The sequence below is a fragment of the Saccopteryx bilineata genome, chromosome 4 (assembly GCF_036850765.1).
Source record: "Saccopteryx bilineata isolate mSacBil1 chromosome 4, mSacBil1_pri_phased_curated, whole genome shotgun sequence".
In the NCBI taxonomy this organism is placed as follows: Eukaryota; Metazoa; Chordata; class Mammalia; order Chiroptera; family Emballonuridae; genus Saccopteryx; species Saccopteryx bilineata.
The window spans coordinates 204605078-204629896 of NC_089493.1; the positions used below are offsets into that span (position 1 = coordinate 204605078).

The following is a 24819-nucleotide window of genomic DNA, read 5'->3' on the forward strand; positions in this document are numbered from 1 at the left end:
TTGGTGGGACATAAAAGCGAGACTAAGAGACATGGACAGGAGTGTGGTGGTTACTGGGGGTGGGGGGAGGGAAGGGGGGAGAGGGGGAGGGGGAGGGGTACAAAGAAAACTGGATAGAGGGTGACGGAGGACGATCTCTCTTCGGGTGATGGGTATGCAACAGAACTAAATGACAAGATAACCTGGAAATGTTTTCTTTGAATATATGTACCCTGATTTATTGATGTCACCCCATTAAAATAAAAATTTATTTAAAAAAAATAGGACTATTAATAGCTAAATAGTTCCTGTTAGAATTAAAAAGGTAAACTAATTACTTTATACCAGTATCTTTGTCAGCCCTACATTGTATGTTATATATATATATATATATTTTTTTTTTTTTTTAATTTATTTTTCTGAAGCTGGAAACGGGGAGAGACAGTCAGACAGACTCCTGCATGCACCCGACCGGGATCCACCCGGCACGCCCACCAGGGGGCGACGCTCTGCTCACCAGGGGGCAATGCTCTGCCCCTCGAGGGTGTCGCTCTGTTGCGACCAGAGCCACTCTAGCTCCTGGGACAGAGGCCAAGGAGCCATCCCCTGCGCCTGGGCCATCTTTGCTCCAATGGAGCCTTGCTGTGGGAGGGGAAGAGAGAGACAGAGAGGAAAGAGAGGGGGAGAGGTGGAGAAGCAGATGGGTGCTTCTCCTGTGTGCCCTGGCCGGGAATCGAACCCGGGACTTCTGCACACCAGGCCGACGCTCTACCACTGAGCAAACCGGCCAGGGCCGTATGTTATATTTTTAATGTTACTGATCATGTTGAACATATTTAACCCTTTCTGTTATCTCAGTTATAGTAAAAGCATATATACCTATTAACTCAACAAATTTATTCATAATATACTATATACCAAAATGACTAGAAACTATATGGGATATCAAGAAATTAAGTCAACCAGGCTTAGTTTAGAACAGAGGTCCCCAAACTATGGCCCGCAGGCTGCATGCGGCCCCCTGAGGCCATTTATCTGGCCCCCCGCCGCACTTTCGGAAGGGGCACCTCTTTCATTGGTGGTGAGAGGAGCATAGTTCCCATTGAAATACTGGTCAGTTTGTTGATTTAAATTTACTTGTTCTTTATTTTAAATATTGTATTTGTTCCCGTTTTGTTTTTTTACTTTAAAATAAGATATGTGCAGTGTGCATAGGGATTTGTTCATAGTTTTTTTTTATAGTCTGGCCCTCCAATGGTCTGAGAGACAGTGAACTGGCCCCCTGTGTAAAAAGTTTGGGGACTTCTGGTCTAGAAGCTAAGAATCTAGTTGAAGAATTTAGCAAGTAATGGTAAATGTATGTTGAACAGTGATAAAAACCAAGATGATAAGTATCTGAAATGTGCCACAGAAAACAAACCCTACCGGAATTAACAGAAGAGCTGCCTCAACCAGCATGGGCCCTAATGACTCTGGAGACCTACCTTTCTGGTCTATTCTGACCATTAGCAAACAGTGATACTAAATACCTCTTCTGTGGACTTGCTTCCACTTCTGTGAATCAAGTGGCTGAACTATGTAAGAGCAAAAGTTCCTTCTGTCCTCAAAAGTCTAATACTATCAACATGTAGACTTCAATTTAGGGCAGAGTCAAAAAATTAACTATTCTGTCTACATTGGATATATGGTCAAGCTAACCTATCAAGAGAAAATAGCAACCTGACAGATAGCAAAAATACATTAACTATTTTGTCATATCTATACTTTCCCTACCTCACAAGGAAGGTAGTCCTTGGAGCTTCTCAATTTTCAAAACATTTCAGTGAATTAACTGTCAGCTTATTTTCATGTAAAATGTGAGGTGAACATGTTGTCCTGTGAAGCAAGAGGTGACCCCATGGACATTTTGACAAATATACAATTCTCAATTAAAAAAATTTATTGTCTTGCCCAACCAGGCAGTGGCACAGTGAATAGAGCATCGGACTGGGACACAGAGGACCCAGGTTCAAAACTTCGGCCTTGAGTGCTAGCTAGCTCAACAGCTTGAGCACGGGATCACTGGCTTGAGCGTGGGATCATAGACATGACCCCATGGGTCACTGGCTTGAGCTCAAAGGTCACTGGCTTGAAGCCCAAAGTCATTGGCTTGAACAAGGGGTCACTTGCTCTGCTGTAGCTGAGAAAGCAATCAGTGAACAAAACTAAGGAGCTACAACAAAGAATCGATGCTTCTCATCTCTCTCCCTTCGTGCTTGTCTGTCCCTCTATCTCTCTCTCTCTATTTCTGTCATACACACAAGAAAATTTGGTCTCCTTAAATTTACTTCTTTGAGTTAAATAATAAATATTTGTGCTGACCTTTATAAGAGATGAAATTTTTTAAAATACATTTTAGCAAGACTGACCAGTGGTGGTGCAGTGGATAGAGTGTCGAACTGGGACACTGAGGAACCAATTTTGAAACCCTGAGGTCGCCAGCTTGAGTGAGACTCATCTGGCTTGAGCACAAGCTTACCAGCTTGAGCATGTGGTCCCTGGCTTTTCGTGGGATCATCGACATGATCCCAGGGTCACTGTCTTGAGCCAAAGGTCACTGGCTGGAAGCCCAGGGTCAATGCCTTGAGCAAGGGGTCACTGGCTCAGCTAGAGCCCCTCTCCACCATCAAGGCATGTATGAAAGGCAATCAATGAACAACTAAAGTGCCACAATTATAAATTGATACTTCTCATCTCTCTCCCTTCCTCGGTCTGTCTGTCTCTCACAGACACACAAAAAATACATTTTTAGTGATAACTGGTTTAAAAACAAAGAATATAAATATTGTCTAATTTCATTATTAAATCACTCTGTGCTGCTTTTTAAAATAAGGAGAAAACATATTCACAAGAAAATTAAAACTATCTTATTTTGAAAATGTATAGTTTGACCCTGGCTAGTTGGCATTGGCTCAGCATGTGGATGTCCTGGGTTGGATTCCCAGTCCAGGCATAGGAGAAGCAAGCATCTGCTTCTCTCCCCCTCCCCCCCCCACTCTTTCTTTTTCTCTCTCTCCCCTCCTGTAGCCATGGTTCGACTGATTCAAGCGTATTAGCCTGGGCGCTGAGGATGGCTCCATGGCCTCTTCTCAGACACTAAAATAGCTTAGCTGCAGAGCAATGGAGCAGCAGCCCTAGATGGAGGTTGCTGGGTGGATCCTGGCTGGGGAGCATGCGGGAGTCTGTCTCTGCCTCCCTGACTCTCACTTGATAAGAAAAACACAATATTATTTTTCAAGAAAAAACTGATTTAGATAAAATTTAATATAATTCCCCCAAAGAAATTATATTATATCAGATCCTCATGATGTGCCTCTTTTACAAATCCCTAAACTATAAAAGCATTTAAATAAACACACTAAAAAAGTATTAATTTATTGAAACTTATTCAATGAGAATGTTTTTGCATAGTGTATGACAAAGACATAAAACAGTACAATAGCACTTGACTAGAGAGTATTAAGTAGCTCAACCATTTTAAAATTTAGTTATACAGTATAATTAAAAACCAAAGAAAACAGTGAATAATTCAAGCAACCCTATAATGCCATTGAGTTACATAGAATACAAAGAGTTGTACTAGACAAATAAAGGAGTCTTTTAAAAGTTCAAAAGCAATTTAAAATTGTATTTGTGAATAATATTTTATGTCTGGGATTTGCCTTAAAAATAATCCAATGGGGTTAGGGAGCTGGGTAGAGGGGTGGAGGGATTGAGCAAGAGAGAGAGACTCACGGACAGACAGGAACAACCGTGTGACTGCCGGGGGAGAGGGGAGGAGAGAGTGGAGAAGGGCACAGAGCAGATGAAAATGGTGATGGGTGGAGATCTGACTTGCCATGGTGAACACACAATATGGTGTACAGATGGTATGTTGTAGAATTGTGCATAATTTTGTTAACCAGTGTCACCCCTATAAATTAAATAAAAAGGAAAAAAATCCCAAAGTGGAAGAGTCAGTAAAAATAGAAACAAAACAAGAGAGATAAATTTGCATAACTGTTAAGGCTAGGTGATGTGTATGTTCACAGGAGTTCATAATAGTATTGTTTTATATAAATTTTAAAATCTGTATAGGTTTATTATAACAAAAATTTTTGCTTATATCTTTAAGTAATGCTTTGAAATAATAAATAAAGCTAACAGAAAGTAAAGAGCAAACTATAATCACATTACTAAAATTTTCAGAACCAAATGAAAATCAGGGTCTTCGTTTGATATGTTATATTATGAATTCATGAAATTCAGGCATCAAATTTGAATTTTAAGAACAGCACAAATTTGTTTGAATGACTAGATCACTGTTCCCTTTATCTTTCCTTAAAAAATAAAACACAAGACATTTTAGTTAATTATACTTCTTATGTATCAGTAAAAATGGTATTGACCAGAACAGAAAAATGTTGGCAAAATATATATTTTTGCTATTCATTCTTTTTTGTTAAAATAATTACTAAATAGGGAATACAGTCAATAATATTGTAATAACTATACATAGTGTCAGGTGGGTACTAGATTTATGGGGCAACCACTTAATATGGTGTCTAAGTATCTAATTACTGAAACTAATATAATATTAAATGTCAACTATAATTGAAAAATATTTTTAAGGTACCAAAAAGGACAAATGATCTAAATAAGCCTTAAAACAGATTTTAATTTTCTTGTGCCACACACAAAAAAATAAGCATATCAAGTTTAAACATGTGGGAGTTTCAAATTTAACAAAAATTATTTTAATACTCATTCTGTCTCTAATTCATGAAACAGTGATGTTATCTCTACATGGGTCTCCAGGATAGCAACAGTTATTAACATCCTAACATATAACAATGTGCTCGTGTTGGGAATTTGACTGAAATGCACTGTTAACTGGTAGTAGTAGTACACGCTATGGTCAAAGAGCTGAGCTACAATCCTTAAGTTTCTGCTAATGAACGATGTGACCCAGGACAGTCCACCTAACATCTGGGACTTAGTCTTCACAAGTGCCAAAGGCATATGCTTTCAAACTTTGACGTTTTACACTGTAATGCAGCATACATATAAATATGTACATTACTGACAACAAAGTTTCTACTCTTAATGCAAGTTTTGTTCTAATGCTTCCTATTTAGTTTTTCTGTATTTCATTTTTCAGAATGCCATAAACAAGCTAATTTCAAATTACCATAGTTTGAAAAATCCCAGATAGTACCATCTCTAAGGTCTCTTCTAACTGATATTATAAGATTCTAACATTTACTACAAAATACATCATCATTTATCTCCGGTAGAAATCAAAACAAGATCAGAGAATGTCTAAAGTCATACAGTTAAATATTTTTACAATAATAAGAACACTATAAGATTATGTAATGCTTTTAACATAATTAAAAGCTTATGTTGACCTGTTCAAGTTTTATTTTGAGAACTCAAATATCTCCATGGTTAACTTACAGATTCCAGTAGTCAAAAAAGCTCTACCTTCAAATCTAAGTAAATAACTCCTATTAGACTCCCAGGAATGGAGAAAATCAACAGATGACAAATCCCAGTTAGAAACTCCAAATACCAACGATTAGCAAAACAATAAACATTCAGAAACTTTTAGAGCATAAGGTAAACCCAAAATAGCTTTTACAAATGTTAAATACAAAAGTCTATTTCTAAATACTACACTATTTAATACACATGACCTAATTATTAGACAAAGAAATCTTATAATTATATTCATTGTAGTTAAGTCTACTTATTCAATGGATATGTTAAATATATTCTCAAAAATTGCACTCATCACATTGCTCATTAACCATAATTTCATATTAAAAAAGGTGTATATTTTACAAATCATACATACAGTCTTCAGATCATAGAAACTAAAAGATTTCATGTGTTCAGTCATTACAGCTATAGAAAACTTATATGCTTATACTGCAACAGTTAAAGCATGGTCTCAATAATTCCAAGATACGTTTACTGTTTATGCAAAATTATTAGCATTTTTTAGAAATAAATTAGAATAGCTTCAATGTCAAACCTAAAAAATAACTTACCTAATTTGTTCTTCCTTAGCCTGACCATGAGGTCCCTCAGTGTTAGTCTCTAATATGTTTAATTCTATGCCCTTAATATTCACCAAATTCAATCAAAATTAAGATTCTCATAAAAATGAGTTTGGAATATCTCACTTCACAATTCTTCTGAATATGCTAAAAAAAATATTTTTAAAAAAACTGGTCCAAAGAGAAACACATATCAAAGAAAAATTGTTTTCTTAATTTCAACTAAAACTACCTAGTCAAAAGTTTCCAAAAAAGAATAAAAATTAACTTTAAGACAATGACTGAGAGGTATTTATTTACATTTGCAGTACTATAGTTTTACAGATCTCCTCACATTCTAAAAATACTACAGTATGGTCTATAACTAATGTAAATGATTTGGAACACATTTAGAATAAATTGTATCTGTTTAAAGTATCAAATTCTTTTAAAATTCAGAAGCATATGAAGATTTATCTTCTGTTAGTTAATGTGCAAAAATAATTCTGGCATTAACATTCACAGATTCATTATAGAAGTTACCACAGTAACTTGCTTTCCTTCTGTGAAATCATAGTGAAATCACTTTTAAGACTATGTATGGTAAAGCTTAACTTCAGAGTAAGAAAATTTTAAATTATAGCCCTCAAGAATATACATGAAAATGGAAACCAGGTTAACAGATGAGGTCATTCAGCAATTGTGTTAAAAAAAATAAGAGATTTACAATAATACGTATCTTGTTTCACTGAAAAATGATTTGTACTGTAATTAGCTCAGTAGCCCTTTATTTACATAGATAAAGAAAATGTTCATTCCAGCCCATCTATGCAAATATAAATTATTAAAATCTTTCTGAAGTTAATAGAAACATTTAAAAATGTCAGACCTGGAATTTTCAGTCAGGGCTATAATTTTGAAAGATTTACCCGGAACCCAAATAACTTTCCATAGTCACATATTTTACTTAATCATGACGGTTGAACTGAATTTGTACCTATGTGAAAATGGCAATGCATTCTGAGTCGGTTCAGCCCTGGACTCTGAGTTCTGTGTCACATCAGGTGGTCTTTCATCGTCTGTCCCATTGATACTTTCTGGTGTTAAAGGAGACTGCAGATCCCCACCTGCTGATTCCTTAAAAACAAAAGGGAGGCGGGTAGGGGATAAAAAATGTGTTATATTTCTATTAAAATACACAAGATCATCTTAAAGTTAAAACTGGCTCTGATACATGATACATGCTTACTTATGAACCATATTTCAACTGAAAGTTGAATCAAAGACTTAAAAAATAAAATTTCAAAAAAATTAATACTTTTAAGCAAAGCAACTTGTAAAAAAAACTATTGAAGCATAACACAATTTAGAAATATAGTTTCAAAGAACTGAAACACTTTTGGGTTTACATAAGTAACTAACTGGTCAGAATAAAAAAGATATTCAAAGAACTAATTGAGAAGGAAAAGAAAGTGGCACAAAAATGCAAGATGATGTGATTTTATGTGGCAAGAGGGAGTAGAGAAAAAAAGGGAAGCCCTGGCCGGTTGGCTCAGTGGTAGAGCGTCGGCCTAGCGTGCGGAGGACCCGGGTTCGATTCCCGGCCAGGGCACACAGGAGAAATGCCCATTTGCTTCTCCACCCCTCTGCCGCACTTTCCTCTCTGTCTCTCTCTTCCCCTCCCGCAGCCAAGGCTCCATTGGAGCAAAGATGGCCCGGGCGCTGGGGATGGCTCTGTGGCCTCTGCCTCAGGCGCTAGAGTGGCTCTGGTCGCAATATGGCGACGCCTAGGATGGGCAGAGCATCGCCCCCTGGTGGGCATGCCAGGTGGATCCCGGTCGGGCGCTTGTGGGAGTCTGTCTGACTGTCTCTCCCTGTTTCCAGCTTCAGAAAAATGGAAAAAAAAAAAAAAAAAAAGGAAGAGGGCAATCTTCAACAAGTTTTAATATTTTTACCTTCCCTACTTTCCAATTCCTAGAATTACTTAGAGAAACAATCAGAAATATCTCTACAACATACATAATGATGTTAGTGTATTACATCTTTTCTTTCCTGTTATTCAAAATGGAATTATTTTTTATCACATTTTCTTCCTCTCATTTCTAATTTCAATTAAGATCTGCCTGTCAAAGTAAATTTAATTTATCCCTCTGCAAAATATTGATAAATGGAATTTAAAATGAAGCTCAAGCTGACACTTATTGTTGCATCCGCCATTATCAGATTATCTAAATTTGTCATTATAATAGAAATCAGAATGAAGGGTCATTTGATAAAACTGTTAACCAGGTGAGGTTCTAGCACCAGATACTTAAAGAGCAGCTTGGTGGACCACTTGTCATGTCTGGGCACTACAACTTCACAATTGCAATATTACGGTATTGTTTGGGGAAAAAAATGAAAATATCAACTGAAAACTGGACAGGGATAGTCATAACTTGTCAACTTAGAAGAATACAAGATTTCCTCAAATAAAAACAAGGAGAATATGTGTAATCCAGGAAAATGCTTAAAATTAGGAAAAAACATTTGAGAATATAAGGAGATATCTAGGCTATGATAATTTATATGCTTTACATAAAAAATATTGCACATGAAGAAGTTCTGTGAAAAATATTAATGTAGTGAGACTTTCTTTGGGGGGCTTCTGATTTTATAGCACTGTATACATTTTGTTTCACATTTAAATATATTTTAACTAATAGTGCCATAATGCTATAAATTACATAAGCTATCACAGATCAAAAGATGATTCGCTTAATTCCACATTATCACTTAACTATTTTTGAATTATTAATGATCCTCTATTTCAAACTTGAATTTCACTCATTAATTCTTTCTCCTAAATCTTCGTTTCCACTAATAGTCAACACATGGATAAAGTTTATAGTTTAATGTGACAACATAAAATTATTTTACAATGAAGTCAAATCCTACTAACTGAATGATGGGAACAATATCCAAAGTCCCAAAGTAACTCCTTTTAAGTCCATTATGGACCATATCGATCAGCAGAAAAAGTTGAAGCAGCTGGTAAGAAACTGTTATCATCTTTAGTTTCAAGAAATCATAACTATTTTTCTCTAAGAAAGGCCAAGCCAAACTAAAATAATCAAAGTCAGCTAAATAGTAAGTTGGCCAAGACCTGATTCAGTGGGCATGATAACAGAAACAAATGACACTGTACCTTGTGAACTTGAAAGGACATAACCAGCATAAGTAATTAAGGATTCACTAGAAACAAATGGTAAGAGTGGGAGAGACAAGCAGATCAGGACAAAAGAGAGGGAGGAGGAGCTGTAGTTTGATTTCTGGTTCTTACTACCTTCAGGAGGGAACTATGAGGGTTTTGAGGCATGGGTCCTGGAGAGGCTAGAAATGTGGATGCTACTGAAGTAGACAGACTGTTCTCAGAGGCAAGTTAAGGAGAGAAGGAAGGAGAGGAAAAAGAGATAAAGGTTGCAACAATTCTAATATCTCAACATAGCAAGCTTTTCTCCAGAAAACTTGAATATAACTATATTTAACAAAAGGCATATTTAATCATCTTAGAGCATTAAAATGAAAAGAAAAGCCCAAAGCATGGGTTTTAAAAGTATGGTTTCTAAAAAAATAAAATAAAATTTGTTCATGAGAACAAGAAAAAATTTCAACAGTACATAGGAGCATAAAAGGAAAATGAAATGCCCTTGTCTTCCAAGTACCCCACAGGTAGACAAAAGTATTCTGTAAAACTTTCCAGAAATTTCATATGTGCTAAAAATAGCACCATGAAACTTGTTTTATTTAACATATTCCAAACATCTAGTTTTTTTATAATATAAATTTTGTGTAATTTCCTCAAAATCAACTTTTGTTATTCTTAAAAAAAAAAAAAAAGATTAAAAAAAAAGGAAAGAAAAAAACAGGCCCTAACCAGTTAGCTGAGTCAGTTAGAACACTGTCCCCGAAATACCAAGGTGTGGGTTCGATTTCCATCAGGGCCCAGACAGGAAGTGATCAATGAACACACAACCAAGTGAAACAACAAAGGAATGCTTCTCTCTCACGTGTGCTCTCTCTCTCTAAAACCAATCAATTAAAACAAACAAAAAAACCCTGTATCTTATATAAAACCAACATTTTGTATATTTAAATCAAATACTAAAATTTAAAACTTGGAGATAGTTATTAGATCACCAACTTTTGAAAAAGAATAATTTCTCTTTAGAAACAGATTCCTAAGTTAATATGCTTAGCCATTTCTATAGTATGTTTAAGAAAAAAGTTATCAAATATCTTCTTTGATATGTGTATGTACCTGTGTATATGTATATACCAAAGATGATAAGAAAAAAATAGAAAATATACTAAAGCCTGACTAGGTGGTAGTGCAGTGGATAGAGCTTTGGATTGGGACGCAGAGGACCCAGGTTTGAAATCCTGTGGTTGCTGGCTTGAGTGCGGGCTCACCAGCTTGAGCGCAGGGTCACTGGCTTGAGCATGGGATCACAGACATGACCCCAGTGGTCGCTGGCTTGAAGTCCAAGGTCACTCGCTTAAGCAAGGGGTCACTTGCTCTGCTGTAGCCCCCACCCCCACCCCATCAAAGCACATATGAGAAAGCAATCAATGAACAACTAAGGAGACTAAGGAGCCGCAAGGAAGAATTGATGCTGCTTCTCATCTCTCTCCCTTCCTGCCTGTCTGTTCCTACCTGCCCCTCTGTCTGTCGCCATATATACATATATATATAATATAACTAAAAACTGAAATTCAATGACTGCCTATCATCTTTACAATCTTATTTTAAGAAATAAAACCATTCACATCTCACTTGATTTTTGGGAAACTCCCCATTATTCTATACCAAAACAAATATTATGAGAAAAAAAAATTACAGTCAAGTGAAAGAAAAAACTATTTTTGTATATTAAAATCTGAGAGAGTATCAAGAAAGCCCAAAGTAACAGATGTGACCATATAAAAATATGAGCACAGATGTCAGATTCAGGAAGTGCTGCATCTTAAGAATTCTCCCTTCCTACCCGTTTATGAAGTAGCAAAAAAGCACCCTCACAAAAAAACCCAAGAAATAGTCTGAATCACATGAAAAACAAATGAGCTCGACCCTTCCTCCAGGCCGGGGGGGGGGGGGGTGAGGGGGGTGAGGCAGGGGGGCGGGAGGGGTGTGTCAGCATTGCTCTTCTACCCTAGACCAAATACCACGACACCTTCCATTTAATTTTAATAAAGCCTAAAATTAAAATTCCTGTTAGCTTCATCCTTATTGGCCTAGGTAAAAGGGCCCTTCTATCATTTAGCAGTTTTTCTTGCAAGATTCATTCTTTTTCATAATCTTTTATATTTAAGTGCAAATGAGAACACCACTCTTTTCTAAGCAGAGGCTCTAAGAGAAAAAACTGAGGGAGAACCTAATGGTTTTGGGTTCTCGTGGCTATGGAAATGGAAATAAATGCTAAGAAAGAGACACAGAAGAACAAAAAGATACAGAAAGGAAGATGAGGCTGAGATCAAATGTCTACTGCCGTCAGTCGTTCCCTACACCAGGTCACCTTCCATAGCCACCATCTCTGAAATACCATTTCTGACAACCGTAGACGTTCTTGTAATCTGACTCTTTGGATTAATTCATATTCTTCATACCCTATATAAAGTGACTGATACTCAGGGTTAGTAAGTTAATCTCTCCTCTGCAAATTTTTGTAACTACTAAGGAAATTAATTCTTACCAAGAGTCAGCTGTATTTGACCCAAACATGTCTATGTCATTTGTTTTTATATAATTAGATAGCTGACTTGACTATTATGTAAACTAATGAAAACTGACTGCAAAAAACTGTAATAGTTATTTTAATAAAAACCCAACTAAATGGTTTAAAATAACTAAAAGGTAAAGAAAATGGCTGAAAAATAAAATAGACAACCAGATTAAGTATATGTAATATACTACTGCATAATATATATATTGCCATATAATATCCTTAAAATCTATTAATATCATAGTCATATTTCCTTGTAAGTGCCAAAAATTAGCTCTACTTTGAGAAAAAATACCCAGAAAACTGCAGACAATTAATTATCAGTATAATTTATGTAAGAAAGACAACTTGAAATTTCAATCAACAGATTCATTTCAAAAGAAGGCTCAACTTTAAATCAAAATATGGGTGAATAAATAAACATAATAGTGTTAAATTTTAATTAACAAATTTAAAAGAATCTTTAAAAATTTCTCCACATTAACCAAGTTTTTAGATCAACACATCAACTACTGGTTTTGGTTCCAAACAATAAGCAGGTTTGTGCTGTACATCTTCCTGTCCCCCCAACCTAACCCATTCCCTTTCCACCTGTTCTTCAACCTTAGCAGGACTTTCAACCTCCTGCCCTCTGTTAATATGCTCCTCTGTCAGGCTCTACCTGGCTTTATTTCTTGCCATACACCAGAAAGGCAATCACCTTAATTATACTCTCACTAGCATCATCCCAATTTTCAAGCTTCCTTTACCTTCTACAACACCTATCTTGTCAAATTCTAACTTCATACAAAATGAACCATCATTCCCTATTCTTATGTGCCCACGCTACCAAGAGCTAAGAAAGAAAAATACTGTTAAATATGCTGATTAGTGCCATGAAGATAATTTTGAGCTCTGACTTTAATTATGATCTTGGAGTGTTAAGTAATCTTTAATTTACCTACTCCCACTTGACTCTTTTTTTTTTTACCTAACAGTTGTTCCAAACCTCTCAAGCCTTCTCTCTTTTCAGTTGTCCTTCCTCTCAGTGAATGATCTAATTTGTCTTTCACAAAGAAAATAGAAATAAACTGGCATAGACTTCCTCAGTCTCCTTCTATCTATATCTGAATCCATTTTTATCCTTCCCCCCTGTCTCACATTAAAGTAGCTAATTTGTTTCTATCCTCCCCCCTCACAACAGCACCTTCTGCACAATGCCCCATCAACAACCCCTTCCTTTTATTCTTCTTTCTCCTTCCTGACTCCTTCCTTACATTTAAAAACAAATTCAAGTCACTCCCACACATACACTCTAGAAAAATTTCTCAGGTCCACATCCTCCTGAGATTACCATGCTAACATTTCTCCCCATACAGGAGAGTATTTGTTAATTTATATTCTCACTACGAAATATTCTGATATCAAGGTCACCTCCTTTCATTCAAGAAACTATTTCATATCGCCCTTTCTTCACCACATCCACCTATAATTACAGCGAGTTTCAGTTCATTCAGTTGAAAGTCCTCATAAGTCCTTTCCTATTGGACATCTGCTTCTGACACTGACAAATTACTGCCTCCAACCTAAAATGTTCTTCTCTTGATTTCTGTGATAGCATTCTCTGTCTTTTCCTATACCTCTCTCAAATTTCTTAAGTGACAATCTTAAGATGATAAGTTTTTACCCCTGTCTCTTTTTCCATTCTATTTTCTTTCTGGATGATGTCATTCTCACCTATGGCTTGAACTACTATGTATTTATTGATAACCCTTGAGACTTAGCTCCAATTCCAAATTTCTAACTAGCCATAGGACATATCTACCTGGATGTCCATTAGCATACAATTCAATATCTGAAGTAAAAATCATCTTCTGAAGTTTATGCTACAAACTAAGAACAGAGGTTTTATTTATTTATTTATTTATTTATTTATTTATTTATTATTTTTATTTTTTTGTATTTTTCTGAAGTTGGAAACGGGGAGGCAGTCAGACAGACTCCCGCATGAGCCTGACTGGGATTCACCTGGCACGCCCACCAGGCGGCGATGCTCTGCCCATCCGGGGCATTGCTCTGTTGTGACCAGAGCCACTCTAGCACCTGAGGCAGAGGCCAAGGAGCCATCCCCAGCGCCCGGGCCATCTTTTGCTCCAATGGAGCCTCGGCTGCAGGAGGGGAAGAGAGAGACAGAGAGGAAGGAGAGGGGGAGGGGTGGAGAAGCAGATGGGCGCCTCTCCTGTGTGCCCTGGCCAGGAATTGAACCCGGGACTTCTGCACGCCAGGCCGATGCTCTACCACTGAGCCAACCGTCCAGGGCCCCTCAAGAAAGTTTTATGTAAGTCTGCTACTATTGACATTATTTTACAGAAACATTTATAACATCTAATTTTCATAAAATTCCACAATAAACTTCAAAAACAATTACTATAGGCCCACGCACGGTTGCCCAGTGGATAAAGCACCAATCCAGTACAACAGAGGTCACAGGCCAGATGTTTTAAAAACATCTAACTCCTCTTTTACCACCCTCCTTCACCCTCACCACTCCCTCAATTCCCATATTTCTTCCCAGTTCAGTCAGTTTCCCCATTGCTATGTCTAATTCTTTCTCTCTGTTCTCACTGCCAATACTTAACAGGTATTGGCAGAGAAATGGATGAATAGTCCATTAAAGTAATTAATAGGATCAGAGTCACTTAAGTCCAATGTCCTTACTTTGGACAGCAAACAGTAATATGCAGAGAACTCTAGGGAAGTTTCTCTGAGGTCAGAGAAGTTGTTCTTTTGGTATCTGATTCAGTTAAACCACATTTGTTATATGATACCAAGAAAGTATCGGCCCTGGCCAGTTGGCTCAGTGGTAGAGCGTTGGCCTGGCGTGCGGGAGTCCTGGGTTCGGTTTCCGGCCTGGGCCGGAAGAAGCGCCCATCTGCTTCTCCACCCCTCCCCCCTCTCCTTCCTCTCTATCTCTCTCTTCCCCTCCCGCAGCCAAGGCTCCATTGGAGCAAAGTTGGCCCGGGCACTGAGGATGGCTCTGTGGCCTCTGCCTCAGGCACTAGAATGGCTCTGATTGCAGCAGAGTGATGCCCCCAGATGGGCAGAGCATTGCCCCCCGGTGGGCATGCCGGGTGGATCCCAGTCTGGCGCATGTGGGAGTCTGACTGCCTCCCCGTTTCCAACTTCAGAGAAACAAAAAAAAGAGAAAGTATCATATTAATTTATAGACACTCCCTAATTCTAATGATATATTTGTGGGCTAGATATATAAATAATATAGTTTAGGGTAGTAACACTTGACTAATATAGATCACTTTTCAAAAAAATCCATTTATATCAAGTGATACCCTTGTTAAAGAAAATCTAAACATGTGAGATTTATTGCACTTGAAGTGTCCTAGAGATCATATAGTTCAATCCTCTGACTAAGGATTCAAGAACTACTATCTAGACAAGTCCATTGAATTTCACAGGATCAAACAGCTAGTCACAGAAATCCTAACAATCAGTCACAATAAACTAGTGCCTCGTGTGGATAAATAACAATTAATCATTAAAATGAACATTTAAAAAAATGATAGTACTTATAATGAAGCTAAAGGAACTTTGTTCTTTGTTACAAACACACATATATATCTCGCTTTTTCAATAGAGTAAATTCTAAAAAATCTTCAGGAAAAACTAGATTATTTAAATATAAATCAAGAGAGTTACTGTAGTATATTCAATGCTATACAACCTGACAATTCAAATGGGGGAAAAAACCCCACAACTTCTGTTTGGCTGCAGACAACAAATGGGAATAAATAGATACTTGACTCAATTTAAAAGGCTTTGGCCTTGGTCAGTTTGTTCAGCAGTAGAGCATCAACCCAGCACGTGGAAGTCCTGGATTTGATCCCTGGTCAGGGCACACAGGAGAAGCCACCACCGCTTCTCCACCCCTCCAACCCTCTATCTCTCTCTCTTCCCCTCCTGCAGCCATAGCTCGAATGGTTCGAACAAAGTTGGCCCCAGAAGCTGAGGATGGCTATAAAGCCTCACCTTAGGCACTACAATAGCTTGGTTGGCAAGCAGTAAAGCAGCGGCGCAGACAGGCAGAGCACTGCCTGCTAAGGGGGCTTGCCAGGTGGATCCCAGTCAGGGGATGCATGCATCTGTCTCTGTCTCCCTGCTTCTCACATTAAAAAAAAATGTCTTAGACAACTGACAGCTAAAAGTTTTTCTAAACTTCGGTGAAAAAAAAAATTGGATAGTTGATCTTATAGCCCCTTTTTATCTTCAATGAATATTCTGAGAGAAGTACTTAATAAGTTAATTGAAATACAGTATTTTTACTGTGAACCTTCTGAAAAATTTCAGGAGTAAAGACTCTCATAACTCGTGACTTATATAAAATTGACTGTTTAAAAGATTTCCATGGAAACATGAGAACATAAGATCTTCCATGAAGAAAAAGTTTTAAGTTAATGTCTATTATTTAAAGAGGGACATGAAAGAAATTAACAATTAATATGTCATTCAACTATTCCTAAAGAGGCAACCTTGATCAAGATCAGACTAGGATTATCGACATGATCACGTATTTTTTTTTTTTTTTTTTTTTTTTTTTTTTTTTTAGAGAGATAGGAAGGGAGAGAGGAGACGAGATGGGAGAGAGCAATGACCCCTCCTTGCTCAAGCCAGCAACCTTTGGACTCAAACCAATGACTTTGGGATTATGCTGATGATCACGCATTCAAGCTGGCAAGCCCTTGCTCAAGCTGGTGACCTTGTACTCACGCTGGCAAGCCCACAATCAAGCCAATGAGCCCATGCTCTAGCTGGCAACTCGGGGATTTTGAACTGGGGCCCTCAGTGTCCTGGGTTCACCACTCTACCCACTGCACAACCATTGGTAGGCTATCACACATTTATATCAAGTATACAACTGTTGGGCAGATAAAATGTATTATGCTCACTTTGTTAAAGAGGCCATTGCCCAGGTGATATTAATGTGTGTTGGGGTGGGCTAAAGGCAGGGAGAATCCTTGTAGCCTGGGGCTTGGTTTTGGGATTAAGCCTTTCCTACCCTTTTTGATGTAGGGCGGTACAATCCAATCATGCCTCAGAGAAGTGACTTTGTATTAGAGACTTCCCTGTTTTGTATATTGGATTAAGAGTTTGGATTGCTACACTATAAAATGGGGACGAAGTGGGAGCTTGGGCTCTTGGTTCCTGAGGTTAGCATGAGAGAGCAGAGAGAATAGAGCCAGCAGCGGGAGGAGGCCACGTGGAGAAGGCCAGAAAAAGCAGCCAAGATGGCGGAGTACTGAGTGAGATGCCAGTTTGTACAGAGTTTGTATCTGGGATAAGGAAGGAAATGGGGAACTGAGGAGAATAAGGCTGTTGAGCTAGAAACCTTTGATTCTAGGAAACTCGGATAAATCAGTAGCTTTGTGAGCACTGAATGTGACTGGGGTTTTGGAGCCCAGTGTGTATTTTTACTTGCCCGCCGGGTGCAAGCTAGATTAAAGACTATGGCCCACCAGTTTTTGGCTCCATGGTTTCTTTACCGACTGTCCGAATCCAATGCGAACCTGCAAGGGCTGGGCTGCTCCGATAGTGGCCCTGGCTGTGGCTCCTGGCTTTACAACAACCTTAGCAAGAGTCTAAGAATGGGGAAGTGAATAATTTTGCTCTAAATGCCAGAGTCCTTTCATCACAGACCTTCAGAGAGGTGGAATGCTTTGTCTATAGCACTGCTTCCTAAAGCGTGGTCTGCAGATTAATAGTATCAGCATCTCCTGGAAACTTGTTAGTAATGCGAATTCTTTGGCCCCATCTCAGCCATACCAAAATAGAAATGCTGGGGGTGGAAATCAGCAATTTGTGTTTTAATAAGTCTTCCAGGGCATTCTGATGCAGGCTTTATTCAATTACGAAATCTTTGTTTTTCTAAATAACTGTTATGTGCCAGATCCTAGGTCAAGACTTTACATCAGGGATCCCCAAACTTTTTACACAGGGAGCCAATTCACTGTCCCTCAGACTGTTGGAGGGCTATACTATAAAAAAAGCTATGAACAAGCCTGACCTGTGGTAGCGCAGTGGATAAAGTGTCAACCTGGAAACACTGAGGTTGCTGGTTCAAAACCCTGGGCTTGCCTGGTCAAGGCACATATGGGAGTTGATGCTTTCTGCTCCTCCCCCTTCTCTCTCTCTGTCTCTCTCTCTGTCTCTCTCTCTCTCTCTCTCTCTCTCTCTCAACTCTCTATAATGAATAAATAAAATCTTAAAAAACAAAAACAAAAAAACTATGAACAAATCCCTATGCACACTGCACATATCTTATTTTAAAGTAAAAAAACAAAACGGGAACAAATACAATATTTAAAATAAAGACCAAGTAAATTTAAATCAACAAACTGACCAGTATGTCAATGGGAACTAAGCTCCTCTCCCTGACCACCGATGAAAGAGGTGCCCCTTCTGGAAGTGCAGCAGGGGAGGGATAAATGGCCTCAGGGGGCCGCATGCGGCCCACTGGGCTGGGCTGTAGTTTGGGGACCCCTGCTTTACATCATTATCTTCACCATTACAACCACTTTACCAACAACAGCCATTAACATTTATAATATGTTAAGCACTGTGTAATCCTCATTTAATTCTCACACTAACACTATAAAGAAAATATTATTCTTATTCCCCTTTTATAGCTTTTGAAAAAGAATGACTTGCTTAAGTCAGAAAATTAGTAAGGGTTAGATACCAGATTCAAAGCCAGACTCTACCACCACTATCAGATAATACCATCACAATTACAATGCCATTATCATCCTTTTCCTCCCAACCGTTCTACAAGACAAGTAATGTAATACTCATGTTACAGATGCATAAGCAATTTTTGCAAGATCACATCATGACAGAAAAAGAATTTATGTCTAACTAAGCTTGTCAGACTTGAAAACCCATACTCTTAACTAGTTTGTTATCCCTCCTCAAATAAAAACAAAAACTATATTCAACTGAGTATTTATACTATTACCAATTATCTCATTTAACCTCCCTAACCTTCTGCTGAATTTCTGAGTAATATTCTCCAGGCAGAACAATAATTTAGCAGATTGAGTTAAACCAGTGAGAACCAAACTCTGCTCTTTAGCTGAATGGGACTGGAGTGCCCAGTGCTCAAACATTTCAAACTAAAACAAATATTAACATCTGTATCACGGGACTGTCACAAAAAGGGGAGAAAAGAGAAATGAGAAGAAATACTTTTTTTTTCACTATTTCTTTGTCTTCTGTACATTAACAATCAGATTTCAAATGTTTTAAAAAGATTAAAATCATTATATTTTGGCTCTCAAATACTGATGAACTTAAGATATTTCTTTATAATTCATATTGTTATCCAAATAAAAACATCCCGGATATATCCCTTAGATAAAAGTAAAGACTTAAAGACATTCCTTCCACTGAAGCAGTGCAGGTATTTTAAAAACTTATAATACTTCATGGCAAATTAAACAAAAACAAGTTATGATTAGAGAAACAGAAACTAAGTACAATGGAAAAGTGCAACCCATTACAATGTTTTTGGAGTCCTTCGAGCATTCTCTTACTGAATGTGCTGTAGCATCCTCTTATAATAGCACATTCACCCAAGGAACTCAAGTTCCCAACATGTATTGATACTAAATTTTAAATAGGCTCTTATACCACCAGAGCACTTAGAGATTCAAGGGAAATTTCAAAATCATAGTTCATGTTATTCCAGGTCACTGTTAAGTACTGAGATGGTATAATGAGACTTCAATCCCAGTCCCCCTTTTAATCTGTGAGGAAGTATGTATGTGAAGCATACTTAACAGAGCTCTCCTTTCCTTTAGAAAAAATGAACCCGTAATTCTTTATACCAGTAGAGTTTGCCAAATAGAGTTTGGTGCCAGGGTGGGGAGGAAGGTGAAGAGCAGTTTTCTAAACTGTTCCAATCATTTGGTTAGTCACTAAATTCCAAGGCAATTCCTATTTACTTCCTCAAGAAAGGTTGTTTTTTTTTGTTTGTTTGTTTTTTGTATTTTTCTGAAGCTGGAAACGGGGAGGCAATCTGACAGACTCCTGCATGCGCCTGACTAGGATCCACCAGGCACGCCCACCAGGGGGCAATGCTCTGCCCATCCTGGGGGTCGCCATGTTGCGACCAGAGCCACTCTAGCGCCTGAGGCAGAGGCCAATGAGCCATCCCCAGTGCCCGGGCCATCTTTTGCTCCAATGGAGCCTCGGCTGCAGGAGGGGAAGAGAGAGACAGAGAGGAAGGAGAGGGGGAGGGGTGGAGAAGCAGATGGGCGCCTCTCCTGTGTGCCCTGGCCAGGAATCGAACCCGGGACTTCTGCATGCCAGGCCGACGCTCTACCACTGAGCCAACCATCCAGGGCCCCTCAAGAAAGTTTTATGTAAGTCTGCTACTATTGACATTATTCTACAGAAACATTTGTAACATCTAATTTTCATAAAATTCCACAATAAACTTCAAAAACAATTACTATAGGCCCACGCACGGTTGCCCAGTGGATAAAGCACCAATCCAGTACAACAGAGGTCACAGGTTTGAACCCTGGTCAGGGCACATACTGGAAGCAATAAATAAACAATTAAATGGAACTAAGTAAAATAATAAATTGATGCTTCTCTCTCTTTCACTTGCCCTTCACTCTCCCCTTCAAATCAATGGAAGAAAAAATGTTTTAAAGGCAACTACTATACAGAAAAACAAAGCACAAAGTTAAATTCTATTCTTAAGACGACAACTGAAATAAAAATTAATTTTAGGAAAGCCTGTTATTAAAAAGTTGAAACAAATGGAATTCTGTATGAATCATACTATGCGCATTTAACCCTTTGTAAAAGTACTGAAATGTAACTATTTAATAAACTACACTCTGAGATATAATTAATTTCCAATGAAGAAAGATTATGATGAACAACTAAAAGATATTAACTCATTAATAAAAAAACAAAGTTATACTTGAATAAAACCCATAATCTTTGGATCTCAGTGCTGAGCATAAAGATGTCCCAACTATCAGATTTAAATACATACACTTTAAAACCAATTAGAGCAAACTGTATTGTTAAGTTCTTAAATTTTTGCAAGTTATGATGATTTGACATCTTAAAAAACCTCTGTCTAGCCAATTCTTAGAGACAGGAAGGGGTTAAAGGGGGAGCAAGCCTTTGATATGGAACTGATGAACCGAATGCTGTACCACCTCAATCTGGCCCATGCATCCCTGGAGACAGTATTCCTCTGCTTCAGTTAATCCAGGGCTAGGTTCCAGACAACTAGGGGTCACTCCTATAGTCTAGAACCCACAAAAATTATACAAACTAGCAAATTCTAAACTGGTGCCCTGCTATTCCCTGCATTCCCATGTAAATCTCAAGCAGGCTCTACCCTCAGCTTTCCCCACGCTCCTGCTTCCTTCTTGCCTCCTGACCACCTTGAGCCTGCCCTGTGTGCCCCCTGTTTCTAGGACCTGTGCGTATAAACCAGTGGTCCCAACCTTTTTTGAGCCACGGACCGGTTTAATGTCGGAAAATATTTTCATGGACCGGCCTTTAGGGTGGGACGGATAAATGTATCACGTGACCCAGACAAGCGTCAAGAGTGAGTCTTAGACGGATGTAACAGAGGGAATCTGGTCATTTTTTAAAAATAAAACATCATTCAGACTTAAATATAAATAAAACGGAAATAATGTAAGTTATTTATTCTTTCTCTGCGGTCCGCGGCCTGGGGACCACTGGAAGCTTTTGTTTTCCTGAGCCTCTCCTGTGTCTCCTCCAGCAGCCGCACCTCACAGAACACAAACAACAGGCCAATCTATGCTCTATCTGTACAATTGTTTTTAAGTTGTATGCACATTTAAAAGATCGGTAATCCTCCCCCTCCCAACTTCCAGATTCTTGTAGACATTGGCTAATAGGACAAAAAACTTCCTTTATCCCCCCTAGTACAGATTAACTAAAGAGTACATGTCTATGTCCACTTTGAAAATTATCTTAATTTTGCTATTATTTTCTCAAGTTTAACTCTGGCATAAAGGATACCATCTAAAATAAATGAGGTACATAAAGAAGAGTAGAAATTAAATACCCACCTGTGAAGGTGTACTGGTAAGTTCCATCTTTTCTTGTGATTTCTCCTTTGCTAGTCGAGCAGCTTCTTTAAATTCCTGAAATTTGTCTGCAAACTGAATACATAAAGACTATATATATTAACCAAATGAAAATTTGGTTACAATGCTCACATTTATCTTAGTTTTCTTTTATTTTCTCAATTACTGACTCTTATACAAGCAACTTACCCCTCAAATCAATTATAAGTGTAATGTGAAGATGAAAGAAAAAGAAACCAAATACCAAAACATTTGTACACTGGAAAGTATTTTGACAAATCTCATTCAGAAACATCCCAGTATAACTAAGGTAGAACCTGCTCTCAGGTAATCTGCCTGTGTCCCTCCTTGGTTATTCAGATATACTTTACGAAGACAAGGTGGGAGGGTTACAGGGTGGGAGTGGAATCAGTAAACACGGGGATACTAAATTTGTTTATCATGGAAAAAACTGAATCTCTTAAATAGTGACTCCTAAACATCTCAGTATTTGGAGCATGCTTTTAACTTTTACTATAATATAAACTCTTATATTAAGCAAGGCACAATATTATCAACAATACAAACAGCAACACTGACTATTATCTCTAACTAGCAATAATAAAACTTATTTTCTAAAGATTTCATAAACAGCTAATGTATAGCAGCAGAAGGAATAATACAGTTCAGGAGATAATAATACTTGGTCTCAGGACAAAGGTCTCTGGATTGGTAAGAAAAAAATTACTGTACATAAAATGCTAATTCTTAGCAACTCATAGAAATCTATAAACGTCATGGCCACATATAGTATCTATCTATATTTTGGAAGTAGATACTACTAGCTTATTGCTTTTCTCAGAGAAAGTAAGTTAGGGCCATAAAATAACCAAGTTTAAAATGTTAAAATCTCTATGTAACTTAAAATGCCTTTTAGAGTTGGCAATAAAAATATGAAATTATAGTCCCCACCCCATGAGCCAAACCTGATTTCATTTCCATCTTAGGAAGAAAGCTTTGGTAGCAAAGGCTCATGATATTCTGACCTGCTTTTGGGAGACGGAGGAGGGTTAAAATTAAAGTTGTCATTACAACTTTTCCTTGTTGCCTTATACCTTGTCACCCCCGCCTACACTTTGTAGATCAGGGAAGTGAATCTGTATTACTACACTTCTCTAATTAAACAGAGTATGTCCTTACAGAAAAATAATCTGAATACAAATCTTAAAAGGTCTTATTCACAATGGTGTAAATAAAATAAAAACAAAACCATAATTAAACTCTCTTTATGTAAACTGTAATATACAGTGTTTTCCTTATACTAATTTTAGCATTCCAAAGTAGTTAATGTTTAAAACCCTTCTCAACTTCATAAAGACCTATGTGATTGCTAATATTTAAAGGCTTAGGTTTCCATGATAACCAAATGCAACTCAGTAAGTACTACAAGCATAGTTGTAATTTTCCTCTTATAACAATCTTAGTAGAACACACATTTCTTCTGATATTGCTGCTCTCCCTTATTATGAGAGGCCTTTGTCTAGAGCTGCCCTCAGAGCCTTCTCTAAACCTTTACAATGCTTTGCATTCATTTATTCATTTTATTTTATTTTAATATTTTTATTTAGAAGTTAAATTTAATGGGGTGACACTGTCCGCAAGAACATAGGTTTTGGGTAAACGTTTATGCATTTTAATAATAAAACAAGCCCAAATATTTACACGTTTGCTTCATTTATGTAAAACATTATAAAGTCTTTATGGGTCCTCTACATTCTATAAAGCATCAACATTAATCTTCAAGATAGCTTGGAAAATAAATCATAATTTTGTCATTTTTGGACCAAAACATTCTGAAGAGACAAATTTCAAGCTCTTGGAACAAAATCTCATTAATAAACTACACTTGGCTCTGAGAGCTAACAGATTGTTTCTGACAATCAATATACATGCAGAATACTAGGATTTGCTACCTACTAGTAAGGCTGGTCAAAAGCATATGCTAATCTTAAGAAAAATTCTTGAGATATAAAGCCATTCCCAGAAAAAAAACATCAAATGAGACAGTAAAACTGACAGAACTTAAAAAACTATTCATTTATTACATTAGCTACTTTCCCAATAACCTGAAAGACACAATGAAAAAAGATAGTCAAAATTACTTGGGCTCAAAACTCATTTCATGCATGTTTATTTAAGATAATTCACAATTAGGTTTCTCTGTTAAATTCAGCAAGGGAATATAATTATAGTTTTCTTTGGGGGGGGGGGGTTGCTATAGTCTTTAATAGACAATTCCAAAAGAAAAACTCTAAAAAAGTGCTGAGAGTAACAGCAAAAGTGTTAAAATACATGTTTCATTTCTAAGAAAACTGTTTAAGGATGTCTGTGTCCTGTTATGTTGAAATACTTTGAATCTAAAAGTCATACCTTTACCACAGTTCAAAAAATGTATTTAGAGAATTAGATGAGTGTAAGAGAAACCAAGTCAGGTAACACGTTTGTTTTAATTAGCCTACAGAGAATTACTTATATTTACCAAGGCAAGTTAAAATAGTCTTAAAATTGAACTTTAAACTACAATTTATATGAAAAAGATAAAACAACAGTGTTAAGGAATGTTTACAACTAAAACAAAAAGAAACAAAGTAGCTTGTTCCATACTTATTTCTTACATGCTCTTTTCATGTGACATCCACTGAACCATCTAGTAATGACCTCAAGTCAATAAATATTCATGGTAATGTAAGGCTTTTTAAAAAGAACTCATTTTCAAGCATCTGAATGACTCAAACAAATTTAAAGTCATCAGGCCCTGTGTATACCAAAAAACATGTGAACTGTTTCAAATGTAGGGTTATCCTTTTAACTGAATGCTCCAGAGAAGTTTTAAGCATA

General features: G+C 37.3%; 1 protein-coding gene across 1 annotated transcript in view; it reads right to left on the reverse strand.

The window, feature by feature from the left end:
* Positions 1-24819, reverse strand: part of HOMER1 (homer scaffold protein 1) — a 180958-nt gene that overhangs the window by 73735 nt on the left and 82404 nt on the right. The window contains exons 4-5 of the mRNA XM_066273654.1: positions 21925-22017; positions 7039-7178 (exon numbers count right to left, since the gene is read on the reverse strand). Coding sequence (XP_066129751.1) covers positions 7039-7178; positions 21925-22017 — 233 coding nt within the window. The remainder of the gene's footprint in view (positions 1-7038; positions 7179-21924; positions 22018-24819) is intronic.